Source organism: Cuculus canorus, chromosome 4, assembly GCF_017976375.1.
Source record: "Cuculus canorus isolate bCucCan1 chromosome 4, bCucCan1.pri, whole genome shotgun sequence".
Lineage (NCBI taxonomy): Eukaryota > Metazoa > Chordata > Aves > Cuculiformes > Cuculidae > Cuculus > Cuculus canorus.
The window spans coordinates 53,871,981-53,893,150 of record NC_071404.1 but is presented as its reverse complement, the minus strand read 5'-3'; the positions used below and the strand labels follow the sequence as shown (position 1 = coordinate 53,893,150).

The 21,170-nt window shown below is 39.7% G+C and overlaps 1 protein-coding gene across 1 annotated transcript; it reads left to right on the top strand.

The window, feature by feature from the left end:
- The first annotated feature begins 4 nt into the window (after window positions 1–4).
- Window positions 5–20,180, top strand: SLC9B2 (solute carrier family 9 member B2). The gene is given in 13 exon segments (XM_009571649.2): window positions 5–2,350; window positions 4,441–4,540; window positions 6,078–6,261; window positions 7,774–7,944; window positions 10,563–10,705; window positions 12,250–12,377; window positions 13,219–13,394; window positions 13,920–14,026; window positions 14,565–14,658; window positions 14,661–14,704; window positions 16,991–17,099; window positions 17,293–17,429; window positions 18,541–20,180. Coding segments are annotated over 12 exon segments (1,620 nt in total). The 5' UTR covers window positions 5–2,350; window positions 4,441–4,450; the 3' UTR covers window positions 18,778–20,180.
- The last annotated feature ends 990 nt before the right edge of the window (window positions 20,181–21,170 follow it).

Genomic DNA, 21,170 nt, shown 5'->3' with positions numbered 1-21,170 from the left:
TTTGGCTTTCTCAGGCTCACTATGGGTTTAATTTTTACCTTTAATCATGGTTGGAGCATTCCTATCTTGTGTAGTTTGTTTGGCGGGGGAGGGGAGAATCGAGTGTTTCAGTAAAGTGACACTGGCAGCCAAGCAGGATCAGGTTCAGGCAGAAATCCAGAGTTGCCCAAAACTGCTCCACCAATACTGTTTCAACGATTTTAGAGTTTAATACGAAGGCCAAAGTCCTCCTTCAGTAGTACATGCAGAAGGCTTACTTCAGACAATCTCCCCTCTACAGTAATATGGGAAATTTGCACTGAAAATATACTTAAGAGTCTGAGAAAAAAAATTAATTACATTTATGGCATCTTGAACTTCATTAGTTATCACAATCACCAGTGAGCTTAGAAATGCTGTGTAGATGCTACTTGAATGGGTTTTTTTGTCAAAGCACTCCTGCAAGAAAATAGGATACAATTGGATTTTTCCATTGCACTAAAAGCACAAAGATACGGCTTTTTCAGTGGTAGTCCAAGGAGCTGGTGGGCCAAAAAACCCAAACAAAATAAAAAATAGTGAAGCTTGCTGTCTTTTGCCTTATCGGCAATGCTGTTCATGGATGTGTTAACAATTACAACTCTGAAATGTGTTCTAATCTCTAGAGATTTTCCAGCTGGAATTATTAAAGGAGAATGCTTCTTAATTCTCTTGTGACCTCTTAATTCCCTGGTTGGTTTTCATGGAGCTGGGTAATTCTGTTTCTTTTTCTTCCACTGCAGTAATAACAGAAAGAGGATTATTTGACTCTTCAGATTCTAGGTCGAACTTTTCTCCTGTAGAGTAGAAGGAAAGGGACTTCCCTCCTGATTCAGAGTCCTTCTGGAAAATTTAATCTGATCAAAGCGCTTTTTTTTTCCCCTCAGATTTTTAGTCAGCTTAATTCTGTGTAAGGCTCATGGGAGCACAGTAGCAAGGTTGCATTTGATTCTGCTTCCGCAAGCTTGAAAATGAGCTTGAGAGTGAAGGTCTGTCTCATTCCCTCATGTGTACTTATAGATGATGTGGAGACACTTGATTCTGCCCATTACAGGGGGGTTGTAACTGGATGATCTTTAGGGTCCCTTCCAACCCAAACTATTCTATGAGTCTTCTTCAAGGAGTTGAAATGTCTTGATGGGAACACCACAAATACACATTTTGTTGGTTGGTTGGTTTAATTCTACCGCCTGCCCCGATGCATTTGTTCTGCGTGCACCTGGAATGGAATCATCTGGAGGTGCTTATCCTTTATTGAACTCAACCTCCATCTGCCCTGCTGCAGTATAAGAGGGTTTGTTTCCTCTTAGACTTCCTTCCTCGATCTCCTCCCACAGTTGCGGGAGAAGCAGCGGGGCAAGAGACCCTTTTAATGGGTACAGGTTACAGTGAAATGACGTGGGAAGTGGAGTGGTGGCTGAGAGACACAGTCTTGCTTCCGTCACAGCTCTCATCCTCCTGGATGCGATAGGCTTAGGGCTGGTCCATTGCTCAAACCACCCTGATGCCTCTTTGACAGCTCAGATTGTAGCTGAAGGAAGGAATAAATCATTGTGTTGAGGGAATTAATTGGCTTAAGCAAAAATCGGAATAATAAGAATCAAATCTTGGCCAGATTGCAGTTAGAAAGACTGTGATTGTAGCAGGAGTTCAGCTTGTTTACTAGTTGACACAGGGAACAAATCAAGTATTGAAAGGACAGTCCCACAGCAGGAACCAAAGATGGACCTGAGCTCACCTAAAGGACACAGTGACAAAGGACATAAGATAAAGACCATCTGACGCTACTGAAGATGCAAAGAAGCTGTGATTGCCATACAAGAGCGAGTGATAAACCGATAATAAATTCCTGAAAAAATAATGGACATGTAGTATGTTTCTGGAAATCTATATGCATAAATATGTTTGCTTAACCAGTATAAAAGTCATGTAACCAGTTTCAATAGTTGGATGCGTTAGGTGGATTACCCCATGGGTACCCCAGCACTGTTTATTAAAGGAATACCTGCTTAACAATCAAATTGGCATGGATTATTGAGTTTGGCTTTTTCACAGCACCATAGCCCTGCTCGCAGCCCCTCATCCTGTGACCTGTTTGCAGTGCCAAGGGACATGAAAGGCAGCTGGGAGACCCTTTTGGTCTTCTCAAGCTCTAAACTGAGGGTTTTGGTGCTGTCTAGTGACGCTGTGCCTATGGAGGAGGGACCATGGCAGGGGAGGAGGAGACAGAGCTGGCACGGAGCTGTTGGTGCTCGCAGGAATCCGCTTCTCGCTGAGCCAGAGAAGCTGTGCAGGGAGCGGTTCCTACTCTTCGAGCCCTTCCATTCCCCAGGTAAATAAGTTTTTTCTCCTTTGCCTCTTTGCATCTCCCTGCCCTGCAGCTGAGACGGCAGGAGAAGGGAACGTGTGGTTTGCAGGTTGCATCAGGGCTTACTTATGTCTTTTTGTGGATGATGATGCGTGGGTTGGGTTCTGGCTTCTTTTTATGTGTTTACTCTGAATGTTGGTTGCTCTGGCGATGGTTGTGGTCTTTTATTTCCATTCCTTTCTGTACTGTGTGTGTACAGAGCAGAAGGTGGCAGTCAGCAAAGCTCATAACGCAGCACACGCTGCCTGTCTGTCACAGCCACAACTTGGCTCTCTCTCACTTTTCCTCCTCCTCTACCAATTAAAAACAAGTAAAATGAGAGGATCTAATAAAAACCTTCCTTGTTTCAAAATAGTTTTGCATTGTAAATTGTTTTCGTCAGAAGACGGACCTCCTAATTCTAGTCTTGATAGTCTGTTTTGATGTAAGAGCATTAAGATTATTAAAATAAGGAAAGCGTTATTTTGACAGGGAGGCACTGAAGTCTGCATGCTCTAACTTGTTCCGTGATTTCTCAATTGTCAGTAAAGGGGGTGGAGTTAAAAAAAAAACCACCAAAATAAACCCACAAAAGAAACATCACCACCACCACCAAAATTAACAATTACCATGAACCATGATGCTCTGATTCTAACCTAAAATCCCTCGCCCCAGTGTGAGTAAAACTAACTGCTCGCTTTGATCTCGTTAATCCAACTGAGCTTCGCTTGAAAGTAGTGGTATGAATAACGTGACAGGGTGAAGGCCTGTCACAAAATAGATAAGGACAGCACGTCCACTATCACGCTCCTTATTCACACCTTGAAACCATTCTGGCTAAGTGGAACATCCAATTCCTTTGCTTGGTCAATATTTCTTTTCTGTACACTACTATGAACTCGGGAGCTGAAGCTGTTTCGAGCTGCACTTGGGTTTCTCAGAAGTATTAACATATTTTGTGTCAACAGCCACGTGACCCCAAGAACTGAGGTGTTGCCCATGCAAAGCTGGGTGGAGAGCAGTATCTTTCTGTCCATTATCCTCACACACCCCTTCCAGAATTACAAAATTAAGTACATCTCCTCTGGGGAAGTGGGTGGTGAAGGGGAAAAAGGAGGCACCCGTAGCTTGCTGATACTTTCTGTTCCGGTAAATAGATTGGCATTTGTGGTTTCCCAGCCTCGTTGAAAGGATGAATAATCCTACAAAAAAGAAACCCAGAAGTATCACTTAATTCGTTAAAAATATTTGGTCCCACAAATGAAAATGCAGAAAAGTACTGGAATTTGATTAATTTAACGCTTTACATTTAAAAAGGAAAGAAAGCAAAGCTGTTACCTTTGAACACACAGAAAGCATTTACCTTTGGCTCTGTATTCTTCTTCTGTGCCTTGGCCATGTCTCAAGCCAGTTTTATATCAGAATAGATCAAACAAAACCACCCAAAAGTTGCAATAGCCACTGCCGTTGCTCACGACATCAATCACTCCCAAATATCAAACATAGCATTGTAAACTGAAGACTTAATAATTGTGAGAATCAGCTCTTCGACTTCGTATCAACAATCTAGCAGGGAAGGAGTTTCTTGGCTCAAAAGTTCTGGCTCCGCTTGAGTGGTGTTTTACGTGGCCAGAGCAGTATAAAAGACTTCAAGAGAATGCTGTTAGGACTAAAATGTAGTTGGTGGAGAATGTACACACACAGTTTCTGTACGAGAGGACACTAGCAAGCCTTGTCTTCAGGTATGTGCATGTGATTTATACATATATATGTTACAGTCATAATTTAAAGGAGAAAATAACAGTTTAGCACAGATTGCTGTGATTTAAAACTTTTTTTTTTATTTTTGTTTTGGTTTTAGTGCTTGATTTGTAAGCCTAATAGTGTTTTTTTGTTAGTTTCTGTCTTTTGTGCAGCATACACAGGCATGCAAAATACATTTACTTCCAAAACTGGGCTGTGAGCGTTTTTTTACCAGATCTCTGGGGAAGGAAACAACATGACTGAAGCCTTGCATCATGAAAATAGTATTATTTGCTTCTCTCTAACTTTTCTACCTTTTTTGCTTTCTTTAGGTTTGCAACAATGCTAAAGGAAGATACTGTAAATGACAAAGATTCTGAGCCATCAGTATGTGAGAGAAATGGTATGATTCCCATGCATGACAGAAGTGAGGTAATTAATGAGGATCTCAAAGTACAGTTTTAGTCAGAGGAACTCTCCTTTTCCTTTCTTTTTTCTTCCTACATCTGTTGAAATCCCTATGTCTGAAGGGAATATAAAGAGAAACCTCCTTAGTGGGAATTTCTTACAGTTAACAAATGTTCAGTTTTCAGAAGTCTGTGGTATGTTGGATTGGTGGTAATCAGTGTCTGCAATTTCAGCTTGAAGTGGAAAATATATCAGTGTAAGTTTTAAGACAATTAAATGGACTTAAGATTGTTTCTTTGCTTTCAAATTGTGCCTGTCCACTTGCTGAAAGTTGTTCATGCATCTCTTCCTTTTTTTATTTAACAAAAATAAAAAAGCCACCATTTTAAACTTCCCTGTGTGTATTTCTAGTGTTGACTTCCATGACTTTAAAAAGGACTTGCAGTAAGTGCAAGTGAAAATAAAAATCTTAATGTAAAAAGCCCTTTAGAGTAAACATACAGTATTGACTGTAAAAATAAGTACCATATGGCATGTCTTTATACACATGGGAAGCTGAGCTGGTGATCACAGAATCACAAGGTAGATAACCAAGTAGCTCCATGCTGAAAGCTCACAAGATATGTGTTCCAACTGTGACTCTGAGTAATACATATATATATATATATAGGGGGAGAGAGAGAGAGATACAAGGCAGAAAAATAATGGGAAATATATAACTATTACTGGAGGAGGGCCAAACCACAGTACAGGCAAGAATTCCATGTCCATGCTATGACAATGAGCTGACATGAAGGTGAATAATCATAAGGGAAGGTAGATGATTAACTGGTCAAAAATAAGAATCCTAAAATGAAGTGAAGCGCATATCCAAAAATGGTCAAAAAGGGCTTTGGCTATGAATATGGAGAAGTAGATGATTGGGTATAAGGGAATGGCTTTAAGGAACCGTTCTTCAAATAAATAGCTCCCAGGGCAGTATTTCTTCATCTCTACCTTGACTTACCAGCTTGAGCCTTCTAGCAATGGATCATGTGAGTAATGCTTGCACTGGCCAGCTGTTCTGTTTCTTTCATCTTTGTCTAATCATAAGTAGGTTTTGCTATTTTTGTTTAAGGCTTTGCAACAGGAGTTATTTAGGAGTTATAGACGCTGTCTCACTGGAATGATGCTTATCACTAACTGTATTCTGGAATCCAGTCTGGAAACAGAACCCTGTCAAACTGTAGAAAATATTGATAAATATTTAGCTTATGTACAAGACAGGATGGGATTGGCCGATTAATATTGATTCTTCATTACACATGCTGATATTGTTGCTATTTGTGTTGGGACAGGAGTCCTGTCAGCTGCAGATAAAAAGGCAAATGTCCTGCTGCTCTCTCTGCCATGTGAAACCAAACACACAACCAAAAATCCCAGATATACCTCAAAGCTGGACCAATCCTACAGCGATTGCATAGTTAATAGAGTTGTCTGTTGACAGCGTGACTCTAGGTCTTGTACTCTACTTCAAATGTATGCAGTGCTATTTCTGAGAGGTCTCGTTGTTTTCACGCAGGAGGGGCCAGCAGTAGATGCCAAAGGTACCGATGGGAATGTACAAACAGAAGAAACAGCTCTCTTGAACCACTGTGCTCAGCAATCTTCAGAACCAACAGCAGGGTCTCCGATACCTCCAAGAACATGGAGGCAAATATTTACTTGTCCTCCTCAGGGTTTACTGGCCCGAATAGTGACAGATGGTATGTAAGAATGATAGAGATTAATTAAACTGAAAAATGGGAAATTAAGTACTTGCTTCTTTGGATGTAACTATACCTGTCCATTATCCTTAAAAATAATGAAGGGAAACAGCTGTGTTTTACACATCACACGTTCTTTTCAATGTTTTAGCAGAAAAAGGGAAAAAATGAGGCAAAACAATGGAATTGAATGTATAGTTTTTGTTCCTCCATCCTCTCTTTTGTATTGAAGATGCTAGGTATGTTTTTCCATTGCAAATTGTTTTCATCAGAAGAAAGACCTCCTACTTCTAGTCTTGATAGTCTGTTTTGATGTAAGAGCATTAAGATTATTATGAACACAGTGGCATTTTTGGCGCACTGGATGCTTTTTTTTTTTTTAATTAAGGCAGCGAATATGAGACCTTGTAGTGATTCTTTCATTTCTTAATACCCCAGGCCTACAAAGCCAAGAATCCTAACTGCAAAGGTAGCTGACCCATTCTGCTTAAGATTCACCCTGCACTGAAGGTTCACACAAGAGAATACTTGGGTTTTTTTCCTAACAAAAGACACTTCTGTGGATTTGAGTGCTTCCACAACCTCTCTCTCTCACTTGGGATTCTTAGGTTTTTGTGTGGAAATCTGCTGATCTTCCCTTTGCTATCTTCCACCCTCAAATATGATTAAGAAAAATCCACTCTGAAAGTGCAATATATTTTCTTATGATTAGGAGAAAAGGGATTTATTCAACACATTTTTTTCCTTTCTCCGTGTCTCCTGCTTTTGCATCTATGCATGCTTGTTCTTGTTGGATAACTGTAGGGACAGATTTAGGAATCTGGAAACAGCACAGTATTTTCACGTATCTTGCAATATTTTCACGTATTTTAAGATATTTGCACTTCATTTTTTCATAGTATTTGTCAGGATTATTTTTTTTTCATGTGTATTAACACTTTGATTGCTGCATCAAGGAAAGTATCTGTACTAGTTCAGGCTGTCCAGAGTCATGACCACCTTTGCATTTTTTCCCAGGGATAGCAGTGTATTGCACAAGATGTGCATCCAGCTAAAAATGATACTTAAATTCTTGTAAAAATTAGACTGGAGCGAAAGTCATTGGCTCATAGATGTGTCTGGCTGCACAGCAGCAGGTTCTTATTGCAGTTTTGAAGTAGCTGAAGGAAGATGAGCGAATGCAAGATAAGGTAGTGAGAGTCTTTGCTTTAAGTTTGGGGCCTGTAAAGTACTTTCCACAGTGTCTCAAGGCTCACTCAGTACTCTTTGGTCCCTAATGATGTTCCTGTTACTACTTGTAAAGTATCTTAGCATCTATGAAATCAGAACATCAGTTTAAGGAGTATCAAAGACTAAACATTGCTATGATTAAACTAATTTTTAAGGCAAGTTATTTTATTTCTGAAAGACGTGATTCTTTTTTCCTTAGTAGTAAAATCAAATGTGATCTAATAGCAAACAAAGCTGCCCCTAAAAGATGATTAATTATGAATATTTCTTGTTTTGTTCCAGTTGCAATCGTGGTCCTGGTTTGGGCTGTGGTTTGGTCCATCACTGGGAGCGAGTGTCTCCCAGGTGGAAACCTTTTTGGAATTCTGTTCCTTTATTTTTTTGCTGTCATCGGAGGTAAAATTTTTGGATTCATTAGAATACCAACACTACCCCCTCTTCCTGCTCTTCTGGGTAAGATATCCTTCCTTCTTTCCTTCTTGCATATTTGTTATTCAAAACATCATATAATATCTGCATGCTAGATATGTTTGGATTAGAAACAAAGTGTGTCAGACTCAAAATTGGTGGCTTTTCCAAGTGACTTTTATTACGTCCTCTCTGATTAAGGTGCAAAATTCCCTAAACTGGCTCAAATGAAATAGCCTGTATGTTATTGAGGCTCTTCTCTGAATTAATTGAGGAACAGAGAACTGTATACCTACAGATTCAAAGGTTAGTCTCCTTCAGTCCCCTTTGTCACAGTTACTTAAAATTTTAATTTAATATAACTAAACAGGAGTCTTAACCTGGATCTCCTGTTACTTTAGAATAATTAATTCATGAGGAAATTTTTGCTGAGCCTTTTCACGTGTATCTCGCACAATGAAAATGTTTTCTGAAGAAAATGGAACAGGAATTCCCTGCTGCTAGTAATCCAAAGCAATTTCTTTCTTCACCTTGCTTTATCTCAGGGTAACTGAAACATGAGAAAACAAATTCACCACAAGGAATAAATTTCTTAGTAGCTTGTATAGTGGTGTGGTTTAGATTTAGTGTAAGAGTAACTTTGATGGAGCACTGATGTTTTAGTTCTTGCTAACTAATGCTTACACCAAGTCAAGGACTTTTAGGCTTTTCATGCCCTGCCAGCAAGTAGGGAAGTGCACAAGAAGCTGGAAGGGGGCACAGCCAAGACAGTTGACCCAAAATGGCCAAAGGGATATTCCATACTATATGGTACTGTGCTTAGCATATATAAAATAGGGAGAGTTGGCCAGAGGGTGGCAATTGCTGCTCATGGACAGGCTGGGCAATGTTTGAAGTGTGGTGAGCAGTTGTTTTTCATTTGCATCACTTGTTTTTCTTGAGTTTTATTTCTCTCACACAGTATTTTCCTTTTCACTACATGTCTTAAAATTTCTATTATTATTATTTTATTTTATTTCAATCATTAAACTGTTTTTTCTCAACCCACAAGTCCTCTCACCTTTACCCTTCTGATTTTCTCTCCAATCCCACTGGGGATGTGTGTGAGCAAGCGGCTGTATGGTGATTAGTTGCCAACTTGGATTAAACCACAACACATCCGTATCTAAAAGTTGTGAGTTGAGCATGAAAATGCTTGTCAGACAGTACTGAACAACAGAAACTTAATCATGACAGCACAGGTCTGTAGAGTTGCTTAGGACAGAGTTCATTGCTCGGAGTCTTTGAGGAAAACTGGAGAAATTTATGAGTCAGAAGAAGAGACAATGTCTTTGAATATTCTTTTTTACACTAAAAATACAAATCTTGTACTCCTACATGCCTTTAATCCACTTGTGCTCAGTGCAGTTGAGTGTAGTGTGGCTCACTGAGCACTTAATGCACCTTATGTTAAGCCTCTGCCTGAGAAAAAAAAGGAGTGGAATTGCTACCTGAAGCAGTCACAAGATATATTTTAGATATACATTGCAGAGAGGTTTCTGCAGCAGGCAACAGGGAGCAGAACAAAGATATCCTTTGAGGTAGAGTTTTTTGCTTGAAGTAGATTTCTAGGTCAGAGTGGCTCTAATGACTTGGACTTCAAGAAAACATTGCAAAGAGCATGCAATCATTATCCCAGCCTGATACAATTGTCATATACAGTGGCAGATTAATTATGCCACTGTTTTTTTTCTGGGAGGGAGTGGGAAGCACGATGACCAAAAGTTTAGCGTGTTCCAGAACAAATCAAGTCCACAGCCAAAGCTTACACTAAGCCAGGACCAACCTAAGCACAGTGTTTGTTTACTTTTTATTGTCTTTGCTGTCCCACTTCTTAATGTGGCTAATATAAAATTATGCCACAAAAATGTATCTTTGAATCGCCAGGACCTACCATAAATCTCTGCAGATCTATATTTGAAGTCACTCTTTCCTGTACTTTTCTGTATCCTTCCAGAACTACAGTACTGATGACTTTGCAGGAAGCCTCTGATTAGTCAGTTTTGCTAATATTTGCAAAAGGTTGGATCTTGCAAGTAGTTCAAATTGAAGATAAGAGCAAGTTCCTGATTTCCTCTGCTTTTTCTCACCTCTTTGCATAAATGTAATATTGTCAGAGCATTTTAAATGTCTAAATTCGTCCATGATTGGCTATATTAGATTATATATCCTAATAAACTCAACATAATACTTCCTGTGACACTGGCGTTCCTTACACCTGAGGGGTTTTAACAATTTCTGAGATAAATACATGATGTTAGACAATCTTTTCACATTAAGATAAGCTAACAGTGAAAATATCTTTAAGAATGCAGAGGTGTCTTTGCTTTTAAGTGCGACCTGCACCTGGAGAACAAAGCTGAATTCTATTGACTCATGCTAAAACTATGTGTCAATATCCTGCATATTTTTCCATTGGTGACCTTAGGTCACTTTCATTGCTTTAAACATATTTGTTTCTTTCCATGCCTCTGTCCCCATCATTAAAACGTGGCTAATAATTCAGAACTTGAATTGTTTCTTTATCTCTCATAAATATGTTGTTTATTTTTAAGAATTCTATGCAGGCTTTAAGTGCAATAAAAGCAAATTACGTGACAGAAGCTTATTTGCTTTCATTTAAGGGATGCTACTTGCTGGTTTCCTAATCCGAAATACTCCATTCATTAGTGACATCATCCAGATAAACCTACGCTGGTCTGCAGCACTGAGGAATATTGCTCTTTCCATTATCTTGACCCGAGCCGGACTTGGCTTGGATCCAAAGGTATGGCACCAGAGATTAGTTTGAGACAAAGTATACAACAGTCTCCAAAAAATTGCTTTTGTAAAAAATATTGAACAGTTCAGTTCAAAAAAAACACAACCAAACCCAAAAAATCCAGATCTGTGTGTGTCTTTTTCACTTTGTTTTTCTTTTGAATCATTGCCATTTTAATACAAACATATTCATTACAAAGATGAGTCCTGCTGCACTACAGAAACAATGCTTCACATCACAATAAAGCCCGTAACACTTTTGTGAACAAAAATTAGCCTTCCTCCCCGCACTGTGGAACATGATGGTCCATAAATTAATGAAGGCAAGGTTTTGCTTGATAAAAATTCAGCTGGATCAAATACAGCTATACTGTACTGGCCCCTAACTACTTAAATTTAAGGGGCTGCAAGTTTATACAAAACTTAGGTCAAGTATGGCTAGTTCAGAACAACTAAACTGATTTGTCTTAAGATGGAAATCAGGGAGTTGCCAATGCTTCAGATATTTAGGAGAATAGGGTTTTGTCGTTCTTGAAAAATTGCCTGGTTTCCTAGATGATTATCATCCATTTTTCCAAGACCTTGAAGCTTGTATAGACATGAACTATGTATTGTTACACATAGGTTGGATGCCCAGTTCTGTGAGATTGCTTTTCTTTCTACTCCATAACAAGTTTTTTTGCCAAGGGAACTTCATTTTTGATTCATTTTTCTCCCATGTGGCAGTCAAAACTGTCATTTGGACTCTCTGTGTAGCAGTGCTTTCATGCAATTACCATTGTTCCCGGTGTAATTGAAACTGTAAAGGCTCTGGTGATTCTCAGCCCTAATTACACGGGGATAAACTGTGCTAGTAAGATGTGCAACTCATTGAATTATTTTTTCAATGTCAAAATTAGGGACTTGCCCTAGGAGAGTTGTGTTTGTGACTATTAAAGGCAGCTGTTACAATAAACAGTAAATATTCCGTTTTAGAGAAATTTTTGAATAGAAGTTGCTGAGCCAAGGGGAGCTTAATCTGCTCTGGATATCAAGTGAGAGACAGCTGAAAGAGAAGCTTGGCTCCTTGCAACAAGTTCATGTAGCTCTACAGTACTTTGCATGATTTGTTCATGGTTTTGGCGGGGAGCGCTCATGAAATTTGTGGGATTATAGCAAAATCTTTTATGGATGGAGCAGATGACCTTGAGTAACTGTGTGTAAATCAGCTGTGCTGAGTGCACCCTTTTCAAATAGATCTCAGCCAGTCCAGCTTCCCACGTTTAGTTTGCTCTGCATAAAAAGCCAAACAATTCTCTGCCACTTCTTCCTGTGACATGCAAGAACCTTGTGGAATCTAAATGAAGTAAGTTTCACTGCCACACTTGGAATTTTATGTGCAAATCCAATTGTGTTTGAGTCTGTCTCTGGCTTAAGCCATATAAAGCTGTCATCCTGCACTGCAGCTCAGAGGTGATTCTTCTAATAAACGATATCAGATGATAAATGTATTTCCTCTCTATAAAGCCAAAGGTACTGATATAGATGTCTGAATGTGCTTTTATATTACAGGCTCTTAAGAAGCTCAAAGCAGTCTGTTTACGGCTTTCTTTTGGACCATGCGCCTCAGAAACATGCACAGCTGCTGTTCTTGCCTACTTGTTCATGCATTTGCCATGGCAATGGGGATTTATATTAGGGTAATGTACTCTTTCCTTTCCTCCTGTATGACAAAGGTGCCTGTTTTCATACAAGAGTTAAATGATCCAAGTGCAATTAGTTCTCTGCACCAAGCAGAGAGCTCTGTTTAGTGCCAGTCAGGAATCTGTGATGAGCCCCTGTGGTTGTTTGCTATTCATGTCTGGCTCTGTGGCTAATTTAAAGGTCATGTTTTCAGGCTGTGGAGTTGTTACTTGCGTTATTGCTCTTCTGTGTTTATGATCTGGGCACTTGAAGAAGGAACAAAGACGGTGCAATCCCCGAGTCTTTAATCACAACACAGAGGGCTTTTAGGGACAGAAAATGATACCACAATTTGGACCATCTTTATGCTGGAATTTGGAATTTCCCCATAGAGAGATGCACATAGTACAGTCTAAGAATAATGTCCTTGAAGAGAAAATCTTTACCATTTAGTTCTTTCTAAACTGGGGGATTTGATCCAGACCCGTATACTGAAGCAAGGTGGATGAACTCCTCCTCTGCCACACACTTATAAGAAAGAACCGGGCCACTGAGTCATAAGCATGTCTAGACCAAGTTTGTAAATTGGACAATCAAGGCATGTGTCAGGGAGCATAACTGGCCTGCAGTGTAGACTCAAGTCTACTTTGTGGAGCCCTTTACTTTTAATACTATTAGTTTGGGCAGGAAGTAAAAGCCGATTGCAAATCTACATAGAAATGTCCCTGCTTGTATTTAGTCAGGAAAGGTCCTAAAGTTCTGTTTATTTATGCTCGGAAAAAAATGAGGTCAGAACATTTTGAATTTTTTTATTTCAATGCTTTCTTTTTAAATGAGGCTGAACTTGTGTGTTTTCAGTTTTGTTCTAGGTGCAGTCTCCCCTGCTGTGGTGGTTCCCTCAATGCTGATTTTACAGGCTGGGGGCTATGGGGTAGAGAAAGGTGTCCCAACTTTGCTAATGGCAGCCGGCAGCATTGATGACATTCTGGCTATTACAGGCTTCAACACTTGCCTTGGGATGGCTTTCTCTTCTGGTATGCTGGTTAATCTGTACGTGGTGAAATCCAGAACCAACAGTGATGTTTTGAGGAATCTATGCTCTGTTATGACTGATTGGTTTGAAACTTAATTATACCTCCTTATAATGTTTATGTATGAACTTGAATATCGAGAGGGAAATTACCCATGATCAAAAGCCGTGGTGTAATATTGTCTGCTCTGAATTGTGGATCACATCAGCTTTCAGAGAATATTTTTCCCTTTCTGCTTCCCCAGCTGCCAAGTCTGGTCCCTACATGCCCAACATAAATGCTTTCAAATTTCCATGAGTTTGGCAATGACCTCGCAGTGGCTCTTTTTCTGGCTACTCTGGCACATTTTATTGGCATGGGCTTGCACTGTATAAATGTTTCTGGGACATATGTTCCCTCCTGAACCCCTTTACTCCAAGTAATTTAAAGCAGACACTGTCCTGGAATTGCTCCTATAGTTCTACAGTATGGTTTGTGTGTGAAGGGTCTGCTATGGCTTACCGAACCTGTTTTTCTTTTGCCAAATAGGTTCTACTCTATACAGTGTGCTCCATGGTGTGCTGGAGGTTGGTGTTGGCATAGCAGCTGGGGGGATTCTGGGAATGTTCGTTCGATATTTCCCAAGCCACGATCAGGTAAAAGGCCAGTAAAAAAAAACCTTCTTATAAAACGGAGATTCTTTGCTAATGGATGATATTCTTAAGTTATTCCTTTCCTGGCTTCATCTGAAGTTGCTTTTGGGAGACTGTCAAATGTTTGTTGGACTATTGTTGCCACTAGATGTTTTTAAGGAGTTCACCTTTACTTGGATAAATTGTTTCAGTACTTGACTGTACAGGTCAAAAATCCTGTTATCACAGAGTTGAAGTAGGGCTGTTAGAGTAGAACATCACGTTCCTAGCGATACAAAAAGCCTTTTGATGATAACATTTTGGAGGAACAGAGGAAAGAAAATATTATATTCATAAAATTTTTATTTCTTAGGGATTAGTGTCCAAAAAAAGCTCTCAACTGAGTAGCTCAAGTCTCACTTGGGAGCTTTGATTCTTTCACAATGGTTAATGATAATTGTTACTTTCAAATTGCTATTTTCAAAATTAACACATGTAACCTTTTTCCTCCATTTCTAAAAGAACTTTTTTTGTTGTTGTTTGTCTCTTTTCCTGGCTGCAGGCGTCTCTGCCGTGGAAGAGGTCATATTTTTTACTTGGGCTGTCGATGTTTGCTGTGTTTGGCAGCATCTACTTTGGCTTCCCTGGATCAGGAGGGCTGTTTTAGCCTTTGTTGCAGGCGTGGGATGGTCTAACGAAAAGGTGAATGTTTACTTAAGAAGCATACGGTTCCAAAACTCATTTGAATGGACAGCTTGCCAGAAGTGGTAATGATGCGTTTATGAAACTTTAGGGGTTGTACAGATTTAAAAAAAAAAAAATAAAAATTCTACATTTATTTTGGTTGTCCTTAACATTTAGCATGACAGAATGTTACCGTGTATGTGAATAAATACTGATACAGGGCTTAGCGTACTGACAGAGAAACACTTGCAAGGCTTTCTAAGACATCTTAAGCCATGTAAAGGAGATTAGTTCTCAAGGCACTTGAGTAGGAATCCAAAGCTTTCTGTCCCAGCTCTGTGAGTGTTTGTAACTTTGCACACTCACTTTATGGTAAAAATTACAAACAGGTGTCTAAACACAGTTTAGGCATGGCCTGAATGCCCTGAGCTTTTGTTCCCTCTCTTTTCCTGGGGTGAAATGGAAAACAGTGATTAACATCCTCTCTCAACTTTCCCAAATCCCAGCCAGTGTATTCTGGATAAATTAGAGAGCAGGATGTCTACAATAAATAGTGATATAAAGCCCTACAGAAAATATTAAAAAAAGATTACTTTTCAGTCACTTTCTCTTAGCTACTAAGCCTGCTGCCTCTTACTGTTGCTTCCCTGCTGCATTTCTGTACCTTGGCATGTCTCACTGCTTGATATCATCTCCACTTAATATTTAGAAGATATCTTTCTCTGCACAGCTGTAGCCTTGCAACATGCAGTTAGAGATAGGGAAAAGAAGATAAAGGAAAGGGAATCAGATATGGCAGAGTCCATATTATTATCCCCATCTAGATCCTGACTTCAGTAAGATTTCAATATGTTTTAATGAAAAAGAAACCATGGTTTCTATTGAAAAGTATTACGTTGACCAATTTTAAAAGAAGAAAAACTCATCTTGGAATTTAAATACTTAAGAGCATTACAACTGGTAAAGCTCTCTATTTGAAAAGCTTTTAAATCTTTTCAGTAGGAAGGACCTTGAAGAAGTATATGCAGTCTGTAAATGCTTAGTTTAAATTCTTTTGATCAGCGAATGAAGCTTCTTGTCGTTAGAGATGTTGATTTCAAATGCCCTCGCTCTTTATCAGATACAGGCAAAGATGTCGGTGGACTATATACTCAATATATTACCAAGGTTTACTTGCTGACCTTTTCGAAGGCCATTGCCTCGTGATGTTCCTGGTGGAAGTCACTTGGCAAATACTGTCCACGGGTACCTGTTCCTTGAAAAGTTAAATGGGCAGTGAAGAGACTGAAATAACACATTTGTAAAGAGGATTATTTTTTTGTCAAAAATAGAAAAGGGAGAGATAAGTAGGAGAAATGAGGTGAATAAAGAGAAATGTTTAGAAGTCTCTATATTTTCACCTCCTTCTCTCTAAAGTTACAGAAGCTTTTGTATTGCAGTCATCTCCTCTCCCATTGACTGAAGAACAAGAGGTGTTGCAAGATCCGTCCTGGAGAGAACACCAAGGACAGGACGTGTCTAAGTCCTGGATTGATTATTAAGTGACCGAGCACTGTAGTTACATTTTCCACACGCTCCAGCCTGAAGGCTCATTTGCTATTGAAGAACCCACTAAATTAAAGCAGAAATTCTATTAGATATGTCACATGTACCTTTTCACTGAAGTGGAAGATAACCTGTTTATCCTGGCTGCAGTTGTTTTAGGAAAATTGTTAGGTGTAAAGTTCAAAGGCAAGAAGAAAAGATGGCTTTGCCCTCATATGGTACATCATACTGGATAGTTCAAGACTTTATATTAGTATGGGATTTCAGACTTGTTCAGTCTAACTTTGCTCTGCTCACATAGAGACAGGCCTCTGACTAAGTGCAGTGCAAATGGAGTTAGTTTGTTATTGAAAGTTTTGAGGCTCTAATTATGCTTAGACACAAATAGGAGAACACGTTTAAGCATGCACTTCCTAAAGGCTTAGACACTTCATGGCAAAGCTGTTCAAATTACATCCTGCTACTGGAAATAGACTATGTTTTGTTTTCCTCCTCTTGTCTGCAAACTGCTCCATTACTGTTCAAACTCAGTGACTTTTATTTCTCTTCTTGAGATAGCAGGCATTTATTTACTAGTAGAGCTAGACACACTCTGACCTTTGAAGGGTATGCAACTGATTTGCAATCTTTTGGTATTAGTTCAGAGAAGGAGGAGCAGTTCTGGACAATCCTTATGATACATTTTCACTTTGTCCTTTGCTTAATTAAATGTTTGCCATATTTTTGTGAATTTACTCATTATTTTTGTTTTCATTGCAGAGAGAAGTAGAAAAAATCATTGCAGTTGCATGGGATATCTTTCAGCCTTTTCTTTTTGGTTTGATTGGAGCAGAAGTATCTGTTACATCTCTTAGGCCTGAAACTGTTGGTAAGATGACTATCTGGCTTTCATTACTGGCTTCCAATCTCTATAAAGAAATCTAAAGCAAAGCAGACTATGGCTGACCTCCAAAAATTCCAAAACAAAACCCAACCCCAGTGTAAAGCTACAGTTTTGGGAGCCTTACTCCCCGCAGGTATCTATGCACAGAAGTACTGAGATGTGTGTGTCTTTGTTGCAGGGCTCTGTGTTGCTACACTAGGGATTGCCCTAGTTGTGCGAATCATAGCAACGTTCCTGATGGTGTGTTTTGCCGGGTTTAATTTCAAGGAGAAAGTATTTATCTCATTGGCATGGATTCCTAAAGCCACTGTCCAGGTAAGTAGTCCAACATCACTTTCACTCCAGGCTAAATTTATTGTCCTCAACACAGCTTCTCATAACTAGCGCAGCAGTAAACCAGGAGAGGATCAGGCTCAGTAACAGCAGAGTGTGATACAGGGACAGTTCAGATTCTAAACTGCCCTGAGTCTGCTTGAAAAATGCATGAAAAAAAACCGAAATTTCTGCGTAAAGGTGTGACAAAGAACTGTACATACATCATAGGAAGTTTAACTGTTTCTCAGCTGTTGCAGGTTGTTGTGCCTTTGCACACAGATTCAAAGAACTCTCAAAACAAAGGTAAAAGTGTTTCCCTCTTGCACCGTACAAAGTGTTTGCAGGGACGGTCACACCAGAGGCTCAGAATGGGTTTTCAGTTCATAGTCATTTTGGTAAGGGACAGTCTGACAGTCGTATTGCTGGAGAAGCCTCAGCTTGGCTGCATTTCTGCTCCTTGTTTTCAGTGATGCTTAAGTCACTTGGACTTTGCCGCTGTAGCATGAGTGCAAATAGAAGTTAATAACCAGAACAGACAAGGATTGTTGCAAGATTTGCAAACTAGCTTTTTGGAAGTTGCTATTAGTAAACTACTGTCAGGATACATTCTATGTGTGGCATTTTAGCAGGTTTTATATGTGTGTGTATATATATATATATATATATATACACATGGGCCAATGTGTGTGTGTGTATGGCCCACACACTAGCCCATGTATATATATATATATATGTATATATATGTGTATGTATATATATACGTATATATATATATATACGTATATATATATATATATACACACACACACTGGCCCATTTCATTCACGCATTCTCCAGAAACATGGATAAGATGGCAGCTAAGCGATGTTCTTCACAGGAGGGAACTACTCAGATTAATTAGTTTAGGAAATTCAAAGTGAAGCTGAGGAAAATTGTTTTTATAGGTGTAATATAACATTTGTTTTTCTATACGCTGCCTAGAAACAAATGGGTTGAGCGTATTAAAAATGTCAACTTTATGTTAAATGTTGGCTGATGATTAGTCCCTTCTTTTCCTCTTTCAGTGGTAAAGGTTACTTGTTCCATCTCAGCAATATTTCTTTTCCTACAGGCTGCAATAGGTTCCCTTGCCCTGGACACAGCAAGAAGGCATCAAGATGAACAACTGGAAAAGTATGGAATGGATGTACTGACAGTAGCTTTCTTGGCTATCTTGATCACCGCTCCAATTGGAGCCCTGGTTATTGGTTTGGCAGGGCCCAGACTTTTGCAGAAGGCTCAGACAAATAGTAAGGATGAGGAAGGTGCTGAGGTTGGAGAAGAGGCAGAGCCCTGTGAACCTTCATAAGATGGACATCTACAGGAATATGGTCCTTCAGCCCTTACACTACTTTTGAGTAAACACAGCATGTCTGTAACCTTTCTGGAGGAAAACAAAATGAGCATCAGTTATGTCTGCTATTTTAAAAGTAGCCCTGCTGGAGTTTTATAAAATACTTTTATGTGTTGATGGTATCTTAAGAGATGAAACAGCTAAACGTACAGTGAATAGACTGGCCAGGCAGCCAGTCACTGGGAAGTCAGCAGTCAACAGTTACTTGCGATGTGTGGGTGTGAGGCCAGGGACAGCATCGGAATTCTTCAGGCATAGAGTGGAGTCATGAGGTGGAATATAATCAGAAGAAAATGGAGACTAATGTGAATAACTTCTCGATGGTTGAAACTGGGCCATGAGAGGACAAGTTCAACAACTCAAAGGATGCAGCATCGGAGTGAGAGATTGGTGACACACGGTGAACGAGTCCTGCCACAGGTTAGACTTCCTCATTCAGGTTTCCAAACTTCCCTTTTTCTACTGCTGCTCTTCCTCACAACTCCTGTACTCCTTTGTGCCCTCAAGGGACTGTCAGCGCTAGTCCTGGCAGAAACAGCAAGTGGTACTTGGGTGCTTGAAGAAGGAGTTGGGTCCACCATAGACTCTAGTAATACAGGTGTTGCTGGTGATGGTAGAAAAAAGGACTGAATTTGAAAATGGGCTGAGGGTTGTAGGGAGGCTATAAGGACTGGGAGAGGGTTATACGGGATTGGGATGGCTGCTTCATAACCTGAGTACTTCAACCTTTGCACAACGTGATGTCAAGGGAGGGAAATCCAGCTGTTTGGCCACTGGGAGTGGCTACATTCTGGTGCTGGGCACTGTAGGACAGAGCGGAGAGTTCTTCTCAGGTGGGGTTTGCTAACAGGGCAAGGCCAGGGTGGCAATGAATTGTCCCTTTCTTCCTCAGCTCCTTTGGGGGAACTCGGCAATAACAAGATCTCTTCTCAAATCAAGATTTGTTTGCTTTCTCCTTAGTTAATGCTCATCTGGCTGAAAAATGTCATGATCAGGTCCTCTTCACATCTGTGTTCAGATAACTGCAGGAAAGAAAACCAAGTATTTGCTAAAAATGTAGCCAGTTACTGCTCATTTTTCCAAGAGATGACTGGCTGGATTGCCTGTGGAGAGTGGAGGCCTCTCAGATTTCCCAGGATATTTTTTACCTCTGACTAATGCAGAAAACTTCAAGTGAACAGCCTTGAAAATGCAGTGCTGAGAGGGATGGTACAAAGCGAAAGGAGCCTGCTTTCAGGAAGGCTGCTGCGTGAAGGCAGGTGTCACAAGGAAGCAGTGTTCAGGACACAGCACCAGCACCCTCAGTATGTAGCCACAGATCCTGCGAGTCTTCCCAGAAGCATAAGTTGTGCATAATGGTAATGACTGGCGATGCTCATGACAAATATCGCCAAAACTTTTCACCAGGGGGAGCAAAATGTTCAGTTGTGGTTTTCTTCATTTTATTTAATATAGATGCCTCCTGAACATACAGTTCACATTTGATTTTCAGGTTCCAAGAAGAGTTTCCTTTCTTTTATGCTTGATTGTCCTAACGCCGGGAGTAAACCTCCTCTGTTTGATCAAAATCCTGCTCTTGCCTTTGCCTTTGGTATCAGTTAGGGTTTAGTATTACATACCAGCAAATGTTTCTTATTCTGCTACATTTTGTACAAGTAATTAGCTCCAAGTAGGTCATTCCCAGCTCCATCCTGAGGCATGGAGGCAGTACAGCATTCCCCAGAAACTGAAAGTTTTGTTATTTTTCAGTAAGGATGTTAGATTGTGCCTGTAATTCTTGTGGGCAATGCCTCCATGCAGATTTCTACACTACTATTCCTTTTACAGAACACTGTATAGAATATATTTGATGCGTCTAGATATTTTTGGCATTAGTAAGAATTAATCAATTACATTTTAGCTTTTACACATTCAGTATGCAACAAAAATGGACAAAAATCATTGAAAAAAGAAACCTATCTGAAACTGTATTATTTGCAGTGTATCCGTGTATGCCTCTGTATATAGATTAATTACATCTCAGTATGTGTGCTTTTGTATACACCTTCCTCTCCGAGTCAAAAAGAAAGCTCACTGAGAAACATTTACAGTTCATAGCCTGCAATTGCAGCACAGTGATAAAAATACCAGGTAGGTTTTTCCCTAACTGTTGTCAAGTATGTTGACGGTTTTCTTACCTTTCTGCTTCCTGGAGGAGTGCAGAAACTGTAGTTCAGTTCATGCTTGTCCACTGAGCAGAAAGGAAGATGCTTTCAAACTGCACACTGATGAATGGTTTGGGTGCTGTGCTTATTGGTTACTACATCATCCATTGTATTGTGTGCCTGTTCTGCCTCCTTTGCATGGCT